Here is a 23989-nt window from a genome sequence, read left to right as displayed (position 1 = left end):
TTTTTTTTTTTTTCCTGTGAACGTGACAGTAATATAATTAGCTTTTAAAGAAAGATTTGCATTTTAAAATTTTGTATCACAAAAGGAAAAGGCTTGCTCTGCTATTTTGGAATTGTAAACAGCAGCCAAGCAGACTGCTCTCAGCGGTCAACTTTTCTAAATGATCGTGACCATTACATTAAAAAGGCTGGTAACTTTGACATGTTGCAGCCTGCTTTATTAGCACTGGCACAGAAGATGCAAGCAAAGCACCATCCAAGTGGAACAGAATAAAGACAATATCACATGACTGCCAGTCAGAGCACTGTGGCTGTGATTTAGTCTATTGATGTACTGCAGTGGAAAAAAGAGAAGGAAAAAACCTACATAGAACCACATTAGGAATAGCAAGCAATCTAGAATCATTCTGGGACAATATTTTGAATTGTTAATCAAAATTGTTAGTTGCATTAGTTTTCAGAGATTCTCATTTACTTTAAACAATGGCTATAGTAAAACTGAACAGTGCCAAGACATATTTTGTATGACCTGGAAGAGGAGTTGCTTTGAACAGTCTATACCCATCAGAGGGAAGGCCAGATTAAATGGTGTGAATCATGAATTGTTCTGCTGAAGTCAACAGCACAGGTCTGAACCCTGCGCTGAGCACATTCATAAACTTGAGGCCACATCACATTGCACTGCAGCTAAGTATTTGGCTTCATGCTTAAGTGAGATAATAGGAAGACCCTGGAGAATGGGACTGTGGAGACCAGAGCTCAATTCATGCCCCAGCCTAGTGGAATAACTGAAAATAAACACTGGTAAAGAGACTGCACTGCTTCTGTTTTAGACTGTACGGGGTCTTCCACTTATTACCACCTTAGCCACTTCTGTATTTGGTGTCTCAACCACTGCTCCACCACATGTCACCACTTCCCAAGCTTCACTTGTGAGAGGATATGGTACTTCCTTACCTTATCAACTTACATGGAGTGGACAAAACCTACTCTTGACAGTTAGGCTCTTGTGTACTGCCTCACATACAGGAAGGAAGACAGAGTCTCTGGTACCTTTTGACTTGTTAGCAAGACGAGGAGCAGAAACGACCTAAAAGCTCACGTATTTATGTTTCAGTTCACTCTTTCTCATTAACTTACTTTTCTGGTTTCAGATCCCTGTAAATAATTCCAAGCCCATGGAGGTGGTCTAAAGCCAGGGCCAGCTCAGCTAAGTAGAACTTGACATCCTCTTCTGTAAACATCACCTAGAGAGAAGGAAAAGAAGAACATGTCTATTTACTAGACAGTGGTGGGCTGGCTTGCATTAAACAGACATGGGGAAGGAATTGTCTAACTCAGGAAAGCTGGAAGGCCCATCATATCAGGTTCAATTTTCCATAATTTGTCTGAGCTCACATTAACAATTCTTACCAGATTCTCCTTATAAAACAAAACTTGATCTGATGAGTACTTCTTCTGTTCCTTAAAACATGCTGCTCTCATTCGTCTGTTTGATCTGTTTAGATGACATCATGTCGCAATAATATAAACAAGGTTCTAACTCCTTAGCCTTTGGAAGTGAATGGCAAAATTCAATGTATTCACTGCAGCCCGTATTGCTTTCACATTTCTTAATTTGCTAAGATCTTGGCATTTGGTTCCTAAATTCTCACATAATAATATGGGGAACCTCTCTGGGGAAGCATAAGGCTTCTTGTTTTAGAAACAAAAACGCATCTCGTTTCCAAATATGAGCAGAATAACACAGCGCGAGGACACTCAGAGATGGATTGAAGCCTCCATGCATCGAGGGTTCAGGGAATCTGCAGGGGGTCTCTTCAGTGCCTTTAGTGGCCACCAGACTCCTAGGCCCTGGCCTCACTGCCAAAGGCATGTGCCACAGGGGAATACCCCCAGCTTCTGCACAGGAGTGGAAGGGGCTTGCAGCTACATTGCAAGGCAGTGCTTTTAGAGCCGTGTGGCCTCATTCACTCCACATAGTACTTGTGTCTCCCATACACCCAGGATAGCACTGCTGCAGTCCTGGGGCACAGCATTGTGTTTATGGTTTTCCAGGTGAAAATATCTGACATAGGGTGCCAAGCATCTTCAGTATGGTACTGCTTGAAGGTGTGCAGCCTGGGATAGCATTTGAGGTGTGTGCAAAAAAAAAAAAAAAAAAAAAGAAGACTTGGCATATCCTTGTGCATGGCAGCTAGAAGAATCTCCCCTGATGCAAAGGGGCATCTACAGAGGTGCCTGTGTTTTAGCTGTGAGAGAACAAACAGCTTCATCCTGAGCCAGAGCCAGGGACAGAGGCAGATCAGGGAGCAGGACCTTGTGCTGAGCCTTAGTTATCCGGGTGCAGATGTCCTGAGCAACAATGTGCTGGCCAGCACACAGGGCCTGATGAGGTCTAAGCTGATGTTGGTTGTTTCCTTTCAACATCTGACACAGCTACTACTAACACTGAAAGCTCTGGTTTAGGTGTGAAAAAAATTCTGCAATCAAAACCAACCAACCAAACAAGAAAACCCTACCAAACACTAAGCTCAGAGAAACAGAGTTCATATGGCAAGAAAACCCTCTGGTTCAACTTTTATTACAACTCAGATGATATTAACTTCTCTTTAATTAAAGTTCAGTACATACAGCAATAATAATGCAGAAGGAGAAGCAGATATATTGGATACACAAGTGAAAATACTACATATGACAGAAGTAAAATGACTCATCTCAACACAAATTTTCATGTCATATGTAAATGTAAATATGTCCAGTAGAAGTTGTTGAGCTTATTTTTAAAATTAAGCCTCTGCTCTTGGAAAGGGGCAGCCACAATACTTGAGTGCTTTGAGAAGCTGCAGAAGGTTGACAGCAAAACTAGAGGATTCTGAGGGCAGATGTCACACAATTTAATTAAGAGTGTCACTGTAAAGGATAGAAGGAACTCTGATATATATATAAGTTATATTAAATATAAAAATAAATTTTGATTATTAATATGGTTTAAAACAAATAATTTAAGCATGATATGAAATCAATAGAATCAGGGAAAAACTTAATCTATAAAAATATATCCTGTTAAAGTCACAGTTCTCAGAAAGACAGACAAGAAAGAAATGAACTTTGCATGTACGCATGCTGTAATGTGATCTGACTGAAAGGCCACTAAAATCACTACAGTTGGACCAAGTCCATATTTCATAAACTGCAAGCAGTACGAGTTTTCCTATAACATCCTCCCTTGTGATACATTGCCACTAAAGAGCTGCAAAGAATAGGTAGACAAGACGAGTTGCAAGCACTGAAAAGAGAAGCATATATCAGGACTGTCAAGTTAACAGGACTCATTCTTGATAGTATAAAGTGGGGTGCACTGAACTGTAAAAGCATTAGGAAAATCTGAAATTTCATTGGAGTACAAAAGCTAAGATTTGCTCTTTCACTTCCAAGTCCCCTGATTGTGCAGAATGTGCCAAGAAACACTTCTCTTTTCTCCCATGAAATCAGAGAGGTTCTTTAAGACAGCACATGTCGCTAACAAAGCCTGATTTCATGGCAAGCAGCAGGAAGATATTTTTATTTTCTTTAATCCTTTTTAACATTTTAAAAATAATTGGTACAATGTAGTAAAATACCTTTGCTCGGCACTGCAACTAACCTATTGCGAAAGTCTTCCTGCATTAGCAGACAAGCCTGGAAAGCAAACACTTCATCTCCCAGACCACAGTGGACACAACAGTCAGCCAGCCCACTCCACTGCAGCATCTCTCAAACCAGGAGCTGCTGCCACCACCATCAGGACTGCCTCGTCCTGATGAAAAAACAGCTCGGGAACTTTTGGATGAAAGTACTGTTCTCACAGCTTTTTTAGTCCACCCATAACTCCTCTAACTGAGAAGATCAAACAGAGGTCCCCCTCAAGATGTCATGTGAGACATCCTTATCTCATCTTTAAAGATTCTGGGTCAGCTGCATGCTGGCACCCCTCCCGCAGTTTGGACAGAGACCAAGGGCTGAGGACACTACACCAGTGACAACAAACCCGAGGGCACAGACAAGACCTCAGGACCCCAAACAACCCCTGGCTCCAGTGAATGCAGTGATTCCAGTGAATCTGGAAAACTTGCTGCTGCCTCTCCCTGTGGGCATTAGTGAGACTCAGGTTTGGTTTCCTGAATTTCTTACTCTTCATCAGCAGCATGTCCCCATAGGAGGGAGCTGAAGAGGGCAGGGAACAGACTGAGCCCAGCGTGGTGATAAAAGCAGCAGCTGTCCCCAGGTAGGTATAACAGCAGGTGACAACCAAACCACAAGCCCTGGGCAGCATGTGGCCCTGACCTGCTCCCAGCAGCAGCTGCAGGAGATGGCACGCTCCTGCTGGTGACCAATGCCCTGCTCCATCTGCACACCTGCTGCAGGGGTCAGCCCACGACCGATGGCTTTTTTCTGCCAGCAGTGGTTGTGCTTTTACAACACTTCCATGCCCATGCCCCAGGCAGAACAAATTGGGGATGGGATTTTCATGCTGCTTCTAATCACAGTCAGGATGCGTCCTGTTGTCGTGGTTCCGCTCGAGTGGGCAGCCGGGCTCCACCACAGCCGCTCTCTCACTCCCCCTCGTCAAAGAGGAATGGGGAGAAAATATGTGAAAAGGGCTCAAAGATTGAGATAAGGATGAGAAAATCACGCAATAATTATTGTAACGGGCAAAACAGACTCGGCATAAGGAGATAGTAAGATTTATTGCCTACAACTAACAAGTGAGAGAAGTGAGAAAACAAAGGAAAAAAAAACAAAAGCACCTTCCCCCCCCATCCACCCTCTTCCACCTCCTCCCCCCGAGCGGCGCAGGGGAACGGGGAATGGGGGTTATGGTCAGTCTACAGCACTTCTTCTCTGCCGCTCCTTCTCGGTCACTCTCGTCCCCTGTGCTGTGGGGTCCCACCCACGGGATGCAGTCCTTGATGAACTGATCCGGCGTGGGCTTCCCACAGGCAGCAGCTCATTCAGAACTGCTCCAGATATGGGTCCGTACCACGGGGTCCATCCCTCAGGAGAAAACTGCTCCAACCTGGCTCCCCTACGGGCAGCAGCTCCTGCCAGATCACCTGCTCCTGCGTGGGCTCCTCTCCACGGGCTACAGGTCCGGCCCGGAATCTGCTCCGGCAGGGGTCTTCCACAGGCGGCAGCCTCCATCGGTGCAGGGCCACCTGCTCCACCGTGGTCTCCTCCACGGGCTGCAGCGTGGAACCCTGCTCCACCGTGGTACTCCATGGGCTGCAGGGGGACATCCTGCTTCACCATGGTCCTCACCACAGGCCGCAGGGGACTTCTGCTCCGGCGCCTGGAGCACCTCTCCCCCTCCTTCTACACTGACCTTGGTGCAAGGCTGTTCTCTCACTCCCTTGACTCTCCCGGCTGCTGTGTGGCGCAGCGTTTTTTCCCTGTCTTAAATATGCTCTCACAGAGGCGCAAAACAACATCGCTTATTGGCTCGGATCTGGAAAACAATGGGGCCCTTCCGAAACATGGGGCAGCTTCTAGATCTTTCTCACAGAAACCACCCCTATGGCTCCCTGCTACCAAAACCTTGCCACGTAAACCCACTACACCTGTGAGCAATGAACTTGGAGCTTTTTTGCTATGGGAATGGCTTTCTAGTTTTCTGTGATGTGATACTTACAGGTTATCTGCTGTGTTTCCTATAGTATAATTCAAACATAATTATTAAGAACCCACTTAAAGATGGAACTCTGTTATACGTATACACACACACACACATACATATATATCAGGGCTATTCTCAAGGCACTCCCACCAGCTTCATTGGAGTTGTGGAAATCCAGGATAGTCTTTCATTTCTAAATTTAAAATCTATCAGCTTACCTCTTTGGAGAGTCTTGTGAAAAGGTCCCCTCCCCGCAGGAAATCTAGTATTAGATACAACTTCCCCTCTGTCTGAAATGCTGCATTAGAAAAGGATGGAGATGTTGGAAATTTGAATCAAGATAAAGTCTCTGAAGAATAAATATTGTTGACTAATGGTGTATCATTCATTATATTAGTTCTCCTGTCATTTTAGCACTTAGAGAACAGAAGAATTAACTTCTCTACAGCATTAAGCAGTCTAGCTTAGACTATGGGGAAAACGATATCAGTTGAGAGACAATGATATATTACTAATATATTCCTTTCCATTCTAAGCACCTACAAATTAATATTGGTTTCTACTGTAAAAGATACCAGGAGTCACTGAGGGGTGGGCACAGAAAGCAGCTCCCAGACCTGTGCGAGGGCAGAGCCCACACTATCCACAGCATCCTCAGAAAGCTCTGTACAGCAATAACGGGGCTGTGTGGGGGCTCAGGGAGCTGCTGAGGCTCAGGAAGGCAACTCCAGCAAGACACAGCATTCATAGACACAATTACAAATATTCTGATTATTAAAAAATAGATCCTCTGTTTTCTTAAATGATAGCTGACAGCAGGTGGGGGGGACTGGCAGATGTAACTCACCAGCTACCTTACCAGCAAAATATATCACATTAGACTTTATGTCAAATGTATTTTGATGGACGAATGACTAAGATCTGCTTATACTAAAATTCTCCTTCGATATAAATGAAGAACTTCTTAGAGTTAGTCTCTGTGATTTTCTTAGAGACAGTCGTATGTAGGCAGGGGATACTTATATGAAATTATAACACAGCTAGTTACAACTCCCCAAAAAATTTAAGAACAAACATAAATTGCATTTTATTATAGTTACCATAATGAAGCTTGACTATGAAAGGATGATTCACTTCTGCCAAAATATCTCTCTCCATTTTTGACCGTACCCGATCCCGAACTACAAAGAAAGAACAATAAGAACAGAAATACATTAAGAGGCAGCATAGTCCACTGGGTACAGTACTGGAATGAGCTTCAGGTGGTTTGGGGTCTGCTTTTCAGTCTGCTGAGGGTTTGTGGTGTGACCTTTAGCAAATCACACCATTCTCTAGTGTCCCCTTTTCCTGACTATCTTGACACTGTAAGATTTTCAGGGAGGCACTATCCCTTCCTCTGCAGAGAGCAGCCCTCACTAAAAGCATCACAGTGTTACCAGTGAGGGGGAAGTGATTATGCTTTGCAAAAAAAAAGAATGTTAATGTGAGTTAAAACTATACGGAATTAATAACTCTATCTCATTTAAGATTAAATGGAATGTATCAGTCCCAGAGCTTGCCGGGTTAACCTTGTGCAAATTAACTTTTTGTATTGTGCTGATGCTAGCAGCCTTTATTAGATATCTCTGAATAACATTCTCTGCAAGTGATTTATATGAAATATTTTAAGCTTCCATTAATACCCCCAAACAATCAGTAATAAAGAAAAGAGCTGATTAAAAATAATAATAAAAAAAAATATTTTCCTGTGTAGAGAGAAATTCCTGTGGGATAACAGTGAGAAAAATATTTTTTGTGGTTGAGATGAACAGAGAGTAACAAAAAATAGCTACAGAGGTGAGCTGGGTTCAAATTAATCAAAAATGATGCTGAAGGTTTCATAGCAAACACATTTAACAATGTTCAGATGTTGAAGGGGATTCAAGCTCCCAGATTATCAGCTCCTGATCTGATACATTCATTTTTCAGTCAATCACTATTTTCCTAATTCTGTAATGACAGTATTACAATTTTCTTCTCCTTTCTCTGTGTTACACAATGCCAATACGCTTTGCAGCCAAAAGCATCCACGAGGAATGCTATGAGACTATTTTAGGTGGTAAAGCCTGAGATCTCAGCGAGATTCTGTCATCGCCCGCATGTGTTGTGGATCTGCCGAGTACTCTCAGCAACCAAGTAATGAACATGCCGTAGTGAAAACACATACTCTGCTGCTGCACGTTGAGAACTGATGCACAGAAATAGGACCAAACCAGCTGATCTGAAAGCCTTAAATAGGAGTGGAGGAACACTTGGGTTTCTTGCTATTTTGATGCTTTACTTGGATCAATAGCTATGTAAGACTTACTAGTTCGCTCGACCTAAGTTACCTCGTAGATAAAAATCAAAACAAAGGGAATCTCAAAATTTTAGCCTTATCTCAAGAACAAAAGTGACAAAACACACACTCACAAAATGCTCAGCATATGTGAAAGTGGTGTATTTCTCATGCTGTAGATACAAACCTTTGTGATATGCTTCAATGCTCCTGGGCTCCAGGAGCTCCTGGTGGACGGGTGAGCTTTGCTGAACACACTGTGTGGGATATTTTCTATTAAGCTTGGTTAGATAGCTAAATAAAGTGCTTCTCTGTAACCAGACTGATGAAATCTGAGGCCCTGCACAGTGACAGCTCCCACAAAATCCACAGGATGTTTTGTACACCAGCAGGGTGACTTACCATGCACAGCTGGATAACAGCATAAATCACGCTGGGCAAAGAACAGCCATCGGATGCAATTCACGCTGTCATCCATCTACCTGTGCTACCCAACCCTGAGTGCAGCAGCACACGGACACAGACTTTGGTAATCTCAAAGCAGGGGGAGTGCTGGCTGCAGAGAGCAGCAGTTATCTGTCCAAGTAGCAGTCCACTGTCAGCAGCGAAGCCAGCATTTGCCTGTCTGTAAGACAGACGTGTGCTTGTGCAGTACAGAGGCCTAACAATCAGCTGGCAGCATGCCCTCCCACTGCCACCATTTCAACCTCTGATCAGGTGAAGGCACAGCAAAGCACAACAAAGGCTATGTCACCACAGGAGACACCTCATTCCCCAGAGTCATGGCCTGATAGCCTTTCCTGAACCTTGACTCCTCCAAAGCTGTTCTAATCACTGCCTTTGCAGTGGCTGCCAGAAGAGATAATTGGAACTTGTAATCAGGATTACAGCTTGGCACATGAGTTGGTGACCTGCCCTACACATCTTCCAGCATCAAACACTGCCTGATTTAAATGCTCTGAGAGCAGAAGGTATGTAGGCCGAGATCTTTTCCAATCCTGCCACTATAGAAGCTATTAATTATACTCTCTAGCAGGTCAAATCCACCATCTTTCTCTCTATATCTTTTTCTTACCCTACTATTTGCATATGTCTGGTCCACGACTGATTTTATACTCACAAGTTGCCTCTATGAGGGCATCCACCTGGGAAAAATTCTTTTCTCTTATTCCTTATACACCAAGGAATTCCCCTGCTCTTCCTCAGACCTACATTTTTGGGATTGGGTCTCATATTCATCAGGAAAGGTCTTAGGAAGAGTAGGCAGTTTGATGTAACATTTCCACAACATGATGCTCCATCTCAGTCTGACTTCTCTGTCACCTTCTACATATAATGGGCAGGAAAATACCTCTCCTGAATTTCGGAGACTTTTCTAGCATCCAGTTGTCCCAGCCTGCTCCTCTGGGGGAGCCTCCTTTCTAGTTCTTACATCCTGGTAGTCAGGTAATTAGGCCAAATTGCTCATATATGATCTGAATTAGTTCTGACTGCTTATTCAACCTTCTTGATCCTGGGTAGGCAGGGACTCCAGCTGTATATATAAAGAGGGACAGGGTCTGAATAGCTGCTCCAGTGCAAGGCGTGAACATTAGCGGTATGTATTTCTACAGAGGTGATCAAGTAAATATATCTATTTTGCCTAGTCTCATTGGGGGACCAGCAAACTCACCATGAATTTCTCAGATTCCCATTTCCAAAATGACTGAATCTCTGGAAGGGACATATTTGTATGGATTCCTTTCCAGGTGAGCCTGTTTTCTCTGACAGTCATATCACAGACCTGTAAAGGCAGCGCTGGAGCTCAACAGCCTCAGAAAAGTCTGAGGCTCAGGTCCCTTTTCCTCCTTTCAGCCACTTGCAGGGGCTCAGAGCAACACACAGTGTGGGGAGTGCAGGTGGTTTAGGCAGATCCTGCCTATGCCACTTAGTTAACTATATGAGTAAAATGCCATTGGAAATGGTACAAAACTGCTAAACTCTTGCCCCTTCTACCCAGTATTCAATTTGATTTGAAAGGTGGGTTTTGCAGTTTATCCTTAAATCATACATCAGACAGAAGCAGAGCATATAACCTGAAGCAACGAGCACAAAGCCATGTTGATCATTTGCATAATCTTGGGCAAACTAGCTGTTCCTGAAATAATCCCTGGTGTTTCAGAAGAGACAAAACTGGCAGAACCTGTAACAGAGGAGGAAGCACCTACTACCCTGAAATAAAAGCAATTCCTATTTCTAGGTATTAATGTGCTATGAAAGAGAAATGGAGACAGATGAAGATGTATGCAGATAAACACAGTTTATTCGCTTCTATCTACCTAGCTCTGAAAATCAAAGAGGATGTTACCACTTATTTTATTTAACACCAAATGCTTAAGGAGAGGGTTTCATTTAAAGTATGAATTATATTTCTTGGGCTGTTTTAGTTTCAATAACCATGGGAAAAGAAAGGGAAAAAGGGAAAAATATATTCAGAGCATCTTCCAAGGAGAAAGAAAATATTTCTTCTCAATACTGGACTAGCAGTCTAGTTTCTGAAAAAGAAAATAAAACCATAATCCTGCTTCCTTCTCTGAAGCTCTCATGATAGTAACTTGGGTTGAGTTTAAATATGAAAAGATAAATTTTCAGCCAATGAACTTCTCAAAATTTCTCACTTTAAGAGTTAGTGTCTCTCTAGCTATGTACACTTTCAAGCCGTGATAATCTAGGGACCTCCCTTGATGCACACACAATGACATTTGAAGCAGTTCAGTAGGATGTCAAGCCAACCCTGTGAGAGTTTGTAATTAGAGAAACTGTGGCCTACAGGAGCTGTAAAAGGGGAGCTTATAAAAGAGACACTAATTTATTCACTGTAATACTGATTAAAATTTATAGCTAATTCACCATAATGGGAAAGTAACGTTATATTTCTAGTGACTGGGTAGCTGCACTGAAGTCAGAACTCCATGAAGTTAAACACCATTTAGCCGCCAATTTCAGTGGAGACAGAACATTGCTTCTGGGAGCTCTTTGGCTAAAGAATAACCTCCAAACATTTTAATTCAATATTACCCTTCTCACTACTGCCCAGAATAATTCTTAGTTCCATCAAAAGAATTTGTTCCTGAAGCTATCACCTAAATTTGTGTTTGTTTTCTCTGTCTTCAGTCTAATCTATTTCTATTTCAAGAGAAATAATTTTCAGTTTATCTTCCAGTAAGTTTCTGTTTTCTCTGCATATAAATGCAGTCTTACAAGGTATGAGGGTTTTACTTACAGCCTTGTTTAAGTCAAGAAGTGCTGAATTTAAGTCAGTATTAATTTATGAAGATTACACTTCAGCTTTAATTTTCAAGTGAAAAAAAAAATAAAAAGGAAAAGCTTTTGTTTATGATCTATAAGTTAGTTGTACTGTTGTTTCTTTGACAAACACTTGTTCTAGAGGGTGTTTGTGTAGGTATGCAAGTGCATACATACACCAGTATGTAAAATATGCTTCCTGCTCATAACAACCAATGCAAACAATGCTAAACTCCAAACAAGGAAGATGCTTGCTTCCAGAGTGCCTCTTCTCAACCCTGCTCCACTTGTGGCCACAGCCTTTCATGTACTCAAACTCTGTGAGCACCTCTGACTTACTAACACAGACCGGCAAAATGCATGCAGAGAGCTAGGATGCTCCAGTAAATTCCCAGGGCAAGTTTCACAAAACTGAGGCCACTGCAAAATTCAAAACTTGAACTGAGGAACACTTCTACAAATAATTAATAGCTTCTCGCTTAAATCACATTTTAAAAAGAGGATTCAGACCACGGAATCATTTAGGTTGGGAAAGACCTTCAAGATCATCAAGTTCCAACCATCAGTCTGACCTACCAAGTCTCATCACTAAACCACGTCCCTTAGTGCCATAGATTTTATGAACTCTAAAGCTTTTTGTATCTAAAGCTGAAGTTGGTTCTATCATGCTATAACAGCACTAGAGTGGTAAATCTTTAGTTATTTTTTATTTTTGTTTTTATTTTTAAGTGAGTGGTTAGTGCACAGTTCCCATGATAACTCTCATCCCTGTGTGAATACCTGCTGGTTGCCTTGAGGGGCAGGAGCTAGGTCCCTCCCTTCTCTCTTTTACAACCAGGAATGGGTTGTAAAATGATGGGTTAGATGCCTCGGTGGCTCATCCACATGGCCTTTTGTCCTTTCTGACAATTTAAGCCCAAGTGCTGCTTAATCCCCTGAGAAATCCCCCTCTGTGTGCAGCACCAGCAAATGCCACTTAGAGAAACACACTTACACAGAAAATGCCTGAATAATGTGAAAGATTTCATAATCTGTTCAGATGTTTGTAAAAAAAACAAAAAAACAAAAAAAAAAAACATAATTTATCATAAATGACTTGCCCATCCCCGACTTTTAAAATGACCTTTTGATAAGAAAAATCCCTGCTTAGGTGGGAATAGAGCCCTAATTAATTAACAAAGCAAGAACGGGGGCAGTTAGAAACTATGTTAATCATATCAGCATTTAAAAATATCAGTAGCAGGAGAAATCAGTGAATAAAAAAATGGATCTAAATTTCATCCATTACCTTTTTACTTCCCTAAAACTCATCAACGTGTCTCAGGAGGAAAAAAGGCAAAATATAACTCAGACTTGGGGACACACAACTCCATTTCAAATTCTTTACACAGCACTGGAATGCACCAATGACATAGAAAATCAAATATGTATGTAAAACTATGTGGTATGTCCTTTACATCCTTTTCAATCCTTCAGTCCTCCCCCCTGGCTCACCCATGTAGGCAAAAGCAGAGAGTTAGATTCTAATTTCAGATCCACACTGCATACGTCTGGAAGACAAAGTACTTGTCTGGTGACTAATTACACAAGATATGGAGAAATGCAGGCTTTCCAAAAGAAATCATAATCTGGCTTCAGTGTTTCTACTTGGAAATACTATTTGCTTTATCGCACTTACGTTCCACACAGCATTATACTAGAGTCTTCTAAACAGCAGCCTTTCATGTTTTATATTATCAGCAGAGCATTATTATAACACAAAATAAAAAAGTGTTCTGTTGCCACCTGAATGCAGAAGTACACCAGTAGGGACATGTAGAGATTTTACATGAATTTCTTCTGAAACGTGTATAATGTTATTAAAGCTACCCTACTGCAAGAAAGATCCCCTGTTCTCCCCCAGATTGAACCTTTTAGAGATGGGGGAAGAGCCATTGCAACCAGAGCTTTACTACTCAGTCCTACAGCTGCTGTGGCAATGGAATAAAGCAGAATTACAGGGCAAAAAATGCACCTCTGTATAAGGGCAGTCTGAAAAGTCAATAGGGACACAGACTGTTTTTAGGAGACCAGGATCTGGAGGAGATAATTTTATTCTCCCCATTTTTTTTACTTTTTTTTTTTTTTTTTGGTATATATATATAAAACAACACATTTCGCTTTAAAACAAACAAACAAACAAAAACAGACTGCTTTTTTTTTTTTTTTAATTAGAGTAGCTTGAATTCTTTAGTGTTGATTTAGAATGACAGATGTATCTAAATTAACCCAAATCTTCAAATATTCAGCTTCAAAATATATTATTTATCACCTGTTCATGATATCACCTCTCAAAATATTTGGAAAAGTTGTCTAAATGTCACACTACCCCACTGCTCAATCTTCCAAAAAGAATTAAAAGACAAATTGAAGAAGTCCATCCTTCAAAACAGATCAAATGGGAAGTGTCAAGAGCAAACATAGGTTTCTAGGACATACTGACTTATTGAAACACAAGTCAATAAATGGTAAATCCCTAACTATCCCTGAAAGCCCAAAACAACAAGCCCTAACGTGCATCCTTGAAAAAGCCGCACAAAATATTTTAGTGACAGTGAAAAGGAAAAACAAGTTGTGTGAGCAGGAGACCCAAGGAAGCCTCACTCCCAAGAGTTTCATGACTTACACAGACACAGTGCTTCCCTCCCTGCAGTTACCTGAGCTCTCTCCTGCATCCTCCCAAGCCCCGGATCTTGCATGGGCTGCATCTGGCATGAGTGCTGCTTGGGGGCTTGCTCCTGCCAGGGGGACCTCTGGTACCTCCCACCTCCTCTCTGTTGGGACACAAACTGGGGTCTGGCTCCTTGACCAAAACTTCCCACAGACATTGCAGGAGCTTAAGTGTGTCTTTGGGTTTTGGTTGAAATTAGCCAGTGGGCTCAACCCTGTCATTAGTAAAGTACTGACAGACAGACCAACAGAATGATCGTATAAACCTCGTGTCCTTACACAGAGGTGAAATTTGAATTTTCATGCATTTTGAAATAGAGCTGGACTGACTAGATACACACAGATGTGAACCCCTTCCTTCCTCAGCCAAGGTCTCTTAACAGCAGATGTGCAGCAATATCCAATAAGCCAAATCCTACGGTGATGTACAACACCCATGAAGTTACACCCCTCGCAATCACACAAATCAGATCTAACTAACATTGTGAAAAAAACACTGAATAAAAGGCTTGATGAAGAGCAGAGAAAGCTGCCAGCTGCCAGCATGAAACATCCTCTAAAAAAAAAAGCCAAAATGCACAGCTGGAAATACATCTGTCTGTGACTTGTGTGAAACTGAAAGTTTTCAACCCCTCTACATAGCAACACCTTGGTTATCTTTTTCTGATATAAGGCAAATGTTTTATTTAAACTTATTTACCTTAGTGGACAGGTTATTGTGTCAAGTGAACCATGAGATATTTCTGTTTCTTGGATTCTGCTGTGGCCTATCCCTATTTTGCATTATATTTGCTTTAGTTGAATAGGTATATAATCATTATTATTATTATTGCAAGCAATAACAACTATTTCACTGACAGGCAATAATTACCTATGTTCTAGGACAAGGTATAATTTCCAAATGAGAAACCAATAAAAGGGCTGGCCTTAAAGTTCATAAATGCCCGTAAATGCCATTCATTTGTAGCTCTGGAAATGTTGTTGTCCTGAAGGGAGAAATTGGTGGCTATTTCTTAATGTTTTGCAATAAAGAAAAGTTGATTCAAACTGTTAGGAGAGAGTTGCCCTTTTTTCCCCCCCCACACACAAATTTAAGACTCGGTACCAACTTACAAGAATCCAACTGAGAAAAGACACACTACAAGTGCATATAGCCCTCAACCCTCCTCTTAAATGGAGTCCAAGGAGGGATAAGTGCTCTCCATGACACTTCCCTGGCATCACTGTTTCTCCCACCAGGCTCTAGCTCCCTCTCAGCTGCTGCCACTCTGCAGTGCTGGTGCTGGCCAACTAGCACACAGCTGCAAAGGAGAGGCAGCACCAAGCTTCATGTTTCCTATCCTTGGACATTCCAGTATTAAATGAGTGTTCGCCTTGTTTTTGCTATTGCGATGTTGCTAAGTCAACAGGAGCAACAAAGAATGGTTTTTCTCTTGTCCTGCTTGAGACAGAGATGATTCAGGCATCCAGGAGCTGCTGGCTCTCTCTGGATAACCAGTTTCACTACTTCCCTTTTAAGCTTCAAGTCCAGCATGGTTTAATCAATTATTGGTGTTCTTTGCTCTTAAAACACACCTGTTTTGTGGGTTTTACAGTCAGGGCTGAATAAACTGTGCAGGTTACTTTACTCTGGAAGTGTGAAACTGTCTGTGTTTTGCCATTCACCACAAATATTTTCTGCAGAGTATCTTCAAAGGCAAAAATACAGCTTTTCTGGTTGAAAACTACTGGGAGCAACCACTGACTCAGAGGTAAAAATGCAGAGGCATTCCCTCTTGTGCCAGCCCTTACAAGGGGAAAAAAATAAAATAAAAAAAATCCCTTTATTTAGACTCTCTGCACCTAAAAAGCTAGTAGTATTGGAAGGGAAGATCATTCTCCTTCAAGACCTTTGGGCAACCACTAATTCACTTGCAAGGCCTGGCAGAGCTGGAAACTGTGATTTAAAGCCCACTCAAGTCCATTCTATTTTGTTAGAGGAGACCCTAATATTTCCTCAATGACTCAGTATGGAATCTTCTGCTTGGTCCAGTTGGGATTTTTATGGAAAAGACCAACAATCTTTTATACAATATTAAGTGAGAATTCCTGGAAGGAGAAGAAATGTAGTATTATCCCTCTGTGGAGAATGCATGTACTGGGATGCTGTAATTTGCCACCAGGGCGGTTTTGCTCATAGGCTGAACTAATCCTGGTAAATGTCTGCTATAGAGCTGCTTAAAACTTGTAATTTCGGACATTTTCAAAGATGTTTTTGCTGTGGCTTTTCTTCTGAATGGAAACAAAAAGCCTAAATTCAGCAAATTTTGCCAAAATTAAGTTACAAAAAACTGTTTTTGGTGCACCAAAGTAATGTTTTTTTAAAGGGTTTTAATTTCAAATTGGATCTATTATTTCTTAAATACTGGTTACAACATACAAGTATAAAATCATTTAAAAAAATAAATACAACTAAACCAGAGCATTCTGCCTGCACTGAAATGCTCACTGTCAATGATAGCTCAAATTCAACTTCCCCTAACAGTTCTGCTCTCCCTGTGAATAGACACTCTACTAGAAAAGGTATGCTGAACCTTTTATCTGTCAATTGTAATGCAAATTTGGAAGAGCTATAGGAGTTATAGAAGAGTTCAGAAGAGTCAGAGAAGTTATAAGTGCTAGTGGGAAAATAAGTTCACCAAACCCACAAGGCATTTTAAAGCAAAACCATCCATTCCTGTGTCTTCCAAGTGTAGTGTAGTGACACAAAAAATAACTAATATTTTTGCGACTACCTTAATTTGAGAGCTGTTTGCTAGCTTAGTTGTGCTAGGGCTAAGGAAAGGCTGTGTCTAGCTGATGACACACATTTCTTTGGGAGGGGTGGTTGCATGGATTTGTCATGGAGCACGAGGCAATGTTAATGTTCACCCCAGCTAAGCAGCAGCCCTGCTCACAGCCACACCAAGCTGCTTTTTCACTCCAAACACTTGCTCCAGTAAGCTGTTTGGACTCAGTAAACACAGAGGCAATATTACTTGCTCTAAGGAAATGTTGTGGATGAACATTTTAGTTTCTAAATTCTGAATGTTTTGATTTGTGAAATGAGCAACTAGTATGTTTAAGACGTCACTGAAGAAGCTGGGATAGCGGCTAATCATCTAAACACAAGGAGCCTCACTTTATTTAAGAGATCTGACGCCCTGACACAGCTTCTGTTTGCAAACCCCACAGGACAAGGCCCACCACAGTCCATCCCACTGAGTTACCTGCACATGGTGGAAATGGGAATTTAGGACACAGACTTTTCAGGAAAATTGCCGTGTTTAATGTCAACATTCAGGCAAACTGAACCTTCACTTTGCCCAGGCCTCAATGTGCTACGCAGACATGCTTTATATAGCTCAGTTGATATGTTTGCCTTGCAGAAGGAAATGAGCATCTGTGAGACGGCTGTCTGTCACTGAAGAAGCCCTGAATAAACCTCCAGCCCAAGCAGCAAGTAGGGTGTGAAGTCAAGGCGAGGTCATGTCCTAAATTAGAGCATAAGGAAAAGCCTGGTCTCATGTCGTTAACGAGTCACCAACTGAAGCATCGCAACCAGCAAGACTTGGCCCTACAAATACTAAGGAAAGAAAAAAAAAAAAAAAAAAAAAAAAAAAATGGCTGGTCTAGTTTTTTTCTCCTGCAGGGAGAGAAACACAGTGCTCAAACAACTGCAAATGATTTTGCAGCCCAGACTCTACTCCCGTATAGGGAGCCCAGTGGAAGATGTGACTAAGTTCAGAGAGTCTGTGGGTGAAATCATGGCCCTAAAACAGTCAGTAGTAAAACTGCCGTTGACATTAATAGGATCTCACCATCTGCATCTCTGTCCCTGTAGTTCTGAAAATATCTGTGGCTGCTTGAACTCTAAAAGAATACCCAGCAGAAGAGGAAATCTTTCTTTTTCCTATGTCACTGGGTAACTGCCAAGAACTAAACATAAACTTTAATAAGCAATGACTAAAGGGAGACAGGAGGAGAGCAGATAAATATTTAAAGGACATAAACATGATGGAGAGAGAAGAATTATTTATCAAAATAAAAGGGAAGAAAGGAATATAAACAGGAGGAGCCTATAAACGTAGACTTTGTCAGGCAAACCCTAACAGGACAAACCCCTAGGAGCAGAGAAAAGAGCTGTGATTGCAGCCTTAACTCTTCACCCATTTTTAAAAACAGAACCAGGCACACACAAAAAAAATAAATAATGATTTAGTAAGAAGCTGGCCTGCCCTGGCAGCAGCAGAAAGAGACTGAATCTTTCACTTTGTGCTACTTCACTGACTCCAACTGAATAAAGGTCCATTTCAGAAAAACATTCTAGACCTAACTAACATACACAAGTGTTTGGGTGACTGACTTAAACAGAGCAGTCATTTGCACCAGGATTAATGCCTATAAGGTTTGTTAGAATATTCCAGCAAAGTAAAAGAAAAATCAGGAATCAACTTGAAAACCCCATGCAGAATTGCAGTGAGCAGGTGAGCTTTCAGCTGAGCTTTAATTCCTAGATCAAAAATAGCCTTACCAAGATCCATGCATCACTATTGCTGTTACCCTACTACAAGGAGCAGCTGCAAGGCAGAGCCTCCTTCAAGCCTTTTCCATTCCCCACAGCAATAGGGCTGAATTTTGCTCCCTTTTCTCCAAGTGAAACCCCTGACCACCTGCTCTGCCAGCACTTGAGCCGAGCTGCCCTCTTCCTTTGCAGCCCCCTCTTGGGATCCCAAGCAGAAAGCAGCTGGAGGAGGGTGATGCTCTGGAGAAGCTGGCAGCCAGCTACTGCCTGCTTCCTGACATTGTAGAGGAGGCTAGACCCTGTCTTGTTCCTATCACAAACCTCAGTCTTCTCCTTGTAATGACATCTGGAAAGATTCCAATGTAGGACCAAGACAATGATGAAGGGTCTGGAGCATCCCTCCTATGAGGAGAGGTTGAGCAAGCTGTGACTGTTCAGCCCAGGGAAGAGGAGCATCAGGTGTAATCTCAACAGTACGTATAAAGAACCAATATGGCAAACACCATGTAAAAACGAAAATATAAAATAGTCTTTTTAAACTTCCACTTGACAATATTTCTTTCTTTTGATAAGATGCAAGAGCCAAATTATTACCATTTATTTACATCCTCCCTAATTATATTAATATTTTACATTGTATAGGCTTCTTGTTTTGTTTGTTTGCTTTTATTCCACAATGAGACCAAAGTAGAATTGACAAAAACTATGCAGCAGTACAATCCCATAAACCTAAAACTCCCAATGAGCATGAAGGCAGCTCTGAATTAACAGTGTTGATGCTGACAATTGCCCGCTAATTGGGAATTATGTCACAGCACAAACGAAGTCTGAAAGATGACCAGGACACAGTGTAATTATCTGAGCAATTCAGACATTGCCTAAATTTACAAAAATAATCTACCACTGCTGAGAAAATATCTGTTAAATTACTGTGCCATGGAAACCTTTTGAGTATGTCAATTACTGTTGCATGCAGATAGAAAATGCTGTAGACAAAATAGAGAGGAGAGGCTGTCGTTGACACTCAGTGATTGCTGATCTCTCTTTGATCATCAAAACCTCCAACTTGGAGCAAATGCCACAGCCATGAGGAAACCATAACTGACATGTGTAGCCCACATGAAAAGTATAAAGCCACAAACAATAATTTTGCTTCCGTTGAAACGAAACCCAGATGGAAGTTTCCTGCATGGTGCCATCTCACTTTTATAGGGAATCAGCTGAGTGCTAGCACACCTCCAGCAGTAGGTGCGAACAGCACGCCTGGCCAGCTGCTGGTGAAGATTTACAAGCAGTCAAACTGCAATGCTGTGGGGTGAACTGTCACCAGTACAACCTATGTCCCACCTCCTGGGGTCATTCTGATTTGAAATGCCTTTAAAGGGTAGTGCTGACCTCTCTGTTAATTTGTCGTCGTGCTTGAATGGAAGCAACATTTTCTGTTGTATTATGGGAGCCAGTAAAAGCAGTGGGATGCAGCTCCCAGGGGATGGTTATGAATTTGGTTTCCAACCAGCTATAAATGTACTGCAGTTGCAGGCAGCTGAAATTGGTTAAATGGCAATTATGTTGGATGCTCCAACTGGTACGACTTATTCAGTGAACAGAGCAAACAACAAATGCTTTTCATATAGATAATGGATTTGTACCTCAGACAAAGATTTTCAGAGTCCATCAGTGATGTTAAAAATCCCAGGGATATGTAGCTATTGTATTTCCAATTCAGCTTTCCTCTACAGCTACAATTTAATGTAGAAGTACAGGTGGTTCATAGCCCTAATTATTTCAAATAGTCAATGCATTATACAGGAGACATAACCTAACAATTTATTGTTTTGGGTTCTTTAGCCATTAACTTCCATAATGCAGTAGATTGCACTTAAGTGAGGAGAAGTGTTAATAACATCATTACTAGTATCTGATTATTGCTTTTCATAAAGACTTTGAGCACTGTGAAGAGGAGGCTGGCACAATTAGGTTAACGTTACAGATACGGAGATTGAGAAGAGGAGCAGCAGTAACAGTAGCTGGTTGATGTTCATGTAGCAGGCTGGTGGCAGAGACCTGAGCAAAAGAGAGTCTTGAAACTCCTGAACTGAGGTACCAGCTCCTATGCTAAAAATGGCCTGCCATGAAAAAACAGACTACATGACTCAAATTCAAAGGAAATGAAGACTGAAAGCATCTGAGCCTGTACGTGCCAAAAGAGCAAATTCTCTACAGCTTCCCCTAACTCATACAGCGTAGAGGTACCAACAGCAAGCTCTTGGAGATAGAGCAGCATTAAAAGTGGTTCCCAGTGGTTTCTTCATGTGCTGCTCAGATGACTTGATGGCTCACAAACAGTGCCTTCTGTTTTTCAGCACTGGGTTTCTTAACAGTAAAAGAATTATAAACAGAAAGCCTAGAAGCCTCCTTAAAGGCAGTTCAAGATAAACAAGGAAAAAAAAAGTCCCAAGACCAAGACAAAAAAACATTCGATAAAGCAGACTTGAAGATTCCTGTCTGGCCAGCCAGAAAGGCAAAAGGAAAAGGGCAGCAGGCAGGAGAAAACAGTGACCAGTGTTATGTTAATACTGCTAAACCCAGACCAGCCTGGGTATGTCCTGCTCAATGATGCTATGCCTATTTCTGAAACTAAACATATAAGAGAAGGAGAATGGAGGTTGACAGCTGTCGACAACCATACAAAACTGAAAACTGTCCAGAAATGCTATTGTCTCAAACAGCAATGCAAAGAGCAGCCATGCTACAAATCCTTCTGTTCAAGGTCTGGCTTTTCCTGAGAACTTGCTCTGAATGGGACTCCCCAAATGAGCAAATATTCAACAACTAAACAATACAACCACTCGGCTGTCATTGCTGCAGGACATTTTTATCCATTTCATTTAATAAATAAATAAATAAATATTTTTTGACAATATCTGTTGGGAGGGGCTGCTACTTCTTCTGTGCTAGCACAGATCCACAGAGGATCTGAGACCTGAACCAGCCAGGCAGAACAGATCACATTTTGTTTAACAGTCACTGCTGACTTACCTGCTGCTAGCAAGGGTAAGTCAGGGTATAACTAAATCTTCTAACCCAGGCATCTAGAAAAAAATGAACCCTGAGGAAGGAAAGGAAGGCAAAAGAGTATTAGTCTACAGGAGATGAAGGCTGAACTCATAACAGCCTTTGAGATCTGAAAGAAAACTACGGAGAGGAAACTTCTCAGCACCGAGGATGTGAACTAATGGCTTCAGTTATGGCAAGGCAGATATGGGACAGATACTGGGAAGCTTTTTATAATAGTAGGGATAGAGACAGTCTAAGAAGTTAGGTAAACATCTGTCAGGAATGACAAAAGCATAGCTATAGAATCATAAATCACAGAATGTTATAAGTTGGAAGGGACCCAGAAGAATCACTGAGCCCAACTCCTGGCTCCACACAGGACCAGTCAAAAATCAGACCCTCTCAGCTGAGCCAGCCTAGGTCAGAAAGATGGCCTAATGACTTCTTGAGGTGCCTGCCAGCCTATGCTTCAGAAGCTTGGAAAGCAGAGGATACTCCCAAAGAGTCCCACGGCATACCATGCCTTTACCTGGCATAGACCAGGGCAGGGACAGGAGCTAGAGTCTCACTGCAAAGCCACTGAGGTCCTGCAGCTGTGCTGGGTATCAGCCAGGGATTGCTCTCAGGTATGTAGCCAGAGCAGAGCCTGAGAGGGGTGAGGCTGAGAAAGTCCCCTGCACCACTCAGTACTTTCCTACTAGAAGCATGTTTTCTGCAGATGAAGTGGAATTACATCACATTTGTCACACAGGATAAACACTTCACTCATGGCTTCAGGACAACTGTCCGTGCAGTCTCCCAGCTCCTGAAACCACAATAAAAGCAACTAACAGCAATCTGCTACTTGATAATAGAAAATATCAAATGTGGTCTTTTCTGTACTGTGACAACTGATTTGGGATTAACTGCAACTGCAAATAACTGCCATTAGATATACACTGCAACAGATATGACAAAAAGAATGATCCAAGGGAAAGCAAGTAGTAATGAAATCCCTGTGATCAAGTGTACTGTGGGGACTTGGATGAATGAGTTTGGGTCTGAAAGCTATTTAGTGATGACACCTATGGGAGCTGAAGTTTGAAGTGTCTTCAATGCTACTCATTCACTGTGTCAAGCACAGCAGGACCAATTGAAACTTTAAAGAGTTACATGGCAAACTGACTGAAAATTACAAGGCTATTTTGAAAACTGTTTTTTACTATCAAAAGTGAAATAAGTATGATGGACTACTCATTCCTGAGAAAAGGGCCACCGTTACTTTCCTGGCTGGAGTAGCCAGGGGATACATTCAATGTAACCTGTTGCTTTTTTGGAAACTTTGAAAAAGCAATTTTTTCTGTATTTCATTGACAAGAGAGTATGACTTAACAAATGTTTAAAACAAACTTGTATAATTTGATCACAAGCGAAGAATATATCCTTTCTGCCGAAGTAGTAAGTGGACTTTTCTGTGCTCTCTCTTTCTGACTTCAGATTTGAATCTTCTTTGTGCACTCCAGGGAATCATCATATCAATATCTGCATATGCAACACTAAGAATAATTTAAGACAGGTCTGTGCTACACCTACTGAAAAGCACAAACACAGCTGCACTCAATGTCTTCTTAGCATATTTTGAAACTGGTTTAAACCTATGTCTACATTACTATGCAGTGTGGTATAGCTGCAGAAATCTACTGAAAGTAACTGTGGGTATTTGGACCTGAGGTCCTCTGCACTACACATCTTTTTGGGGTTGACATCACACCTTGGTCCCATGGCCAGAATGCCCACAAGAGCCTGGTGGGTACTGGGTGTGCTCCTGGTTTAATTTCATTAGGTGGGAATCCAGCTTGTGGCAAACCAAGGCACAGCAGATGGGGATGACTGGGAGAATTGCTTCAAAAGTGTGGTATGAGCAACAGCACCAATGCTGCCAGATGCTAGGGCTCTCATCACTGTTTCTGCTCTACCACTGAGCTTCTCATGGAGAAAGATGGGGCTTTCTTGTGAGTCCTGTGTTGCTGTCAGAACTTAACTGGGCTATTTTGGGCAGCAAGATATTAGGCTGCTGAAGCTGCATTCCAAACGAGCATACGAATATACAGTGAACTATATTTTCATGTTATTGTATTAGCACAGTTGTACTGGAACAAATCTGGGGACAGGAGTGGAATAGGCAGTATTGCTACATTTACCTATACTGTGTATGACAAGTGCAGAAGTGTGTGCTCCCATGTGAATGCCAGGAGAAAACACAGGGAGAACGATTATAATTTTTACCAGTATTTAGGCAAAAACTTACTAATTCTGTCCTCCTTAGGACAATGGGAAGAACTTTCTATCTAGAAATCTGAGCAGCACTTTTAACATGGAAACTGTTACAGAACTCAACAGTCAAATTTTTCATGAACAAAACCTTGAATTTCCTTTGGCACTTA

General features: G+C 41.7%; 1 protein-coding gene across 13 annotated transcripts in view; it reads right to left on the bottom strand.

The window, feature by feature from the left end:
* The window catches only part of RPS6KA2 (ribosomal protein S6 kinase A2), a 303450-nt gene that overhangs the window by 69678 nt on the left and 209783 nt on the right, over positions 1 to 23989 (bottom strand). For all 13 annotated transcript variants that reach the window (XM_084513721.1, XM_084513720.1, XM_084513724.1 and 10 more), the window contains 3 exons: positions 6756 to 6836; positions 5874 to 5953; positions 1140 to 1246 (listed from right to left, as the gene is read on the bottom strand). In XM_084513721.1, the coding sequence (XP_084369847.1) occupies positions 1140 to 1246; positions 5874 to 5953; positions 6756 to 6836 (268 nt within the window). The remainder of the gene's footprint in view (positions 1 to 1139; positions 1247 to 5873; positions 5954 to 6755; positions 6837 to 23989) is intronic.

The sequence above is a fragment of the Aythya ferina genome, assembly GCF_964211825.1.
Source record: "Aythya ferina genome assembly, chromosome: 3".
Classification (NCBI taxonomy): domain Eukaryota; kingdom Metazoa; phylum Chordata; class Aves; order Anseriformes; family Anatidae; genus Aythya; species Aythya ferina.
The sequence above is the reverse complement of the archived record's forward strand: the minus strand, read 5'-3'. Positions and strand labels throughout refer to the sequence as shown.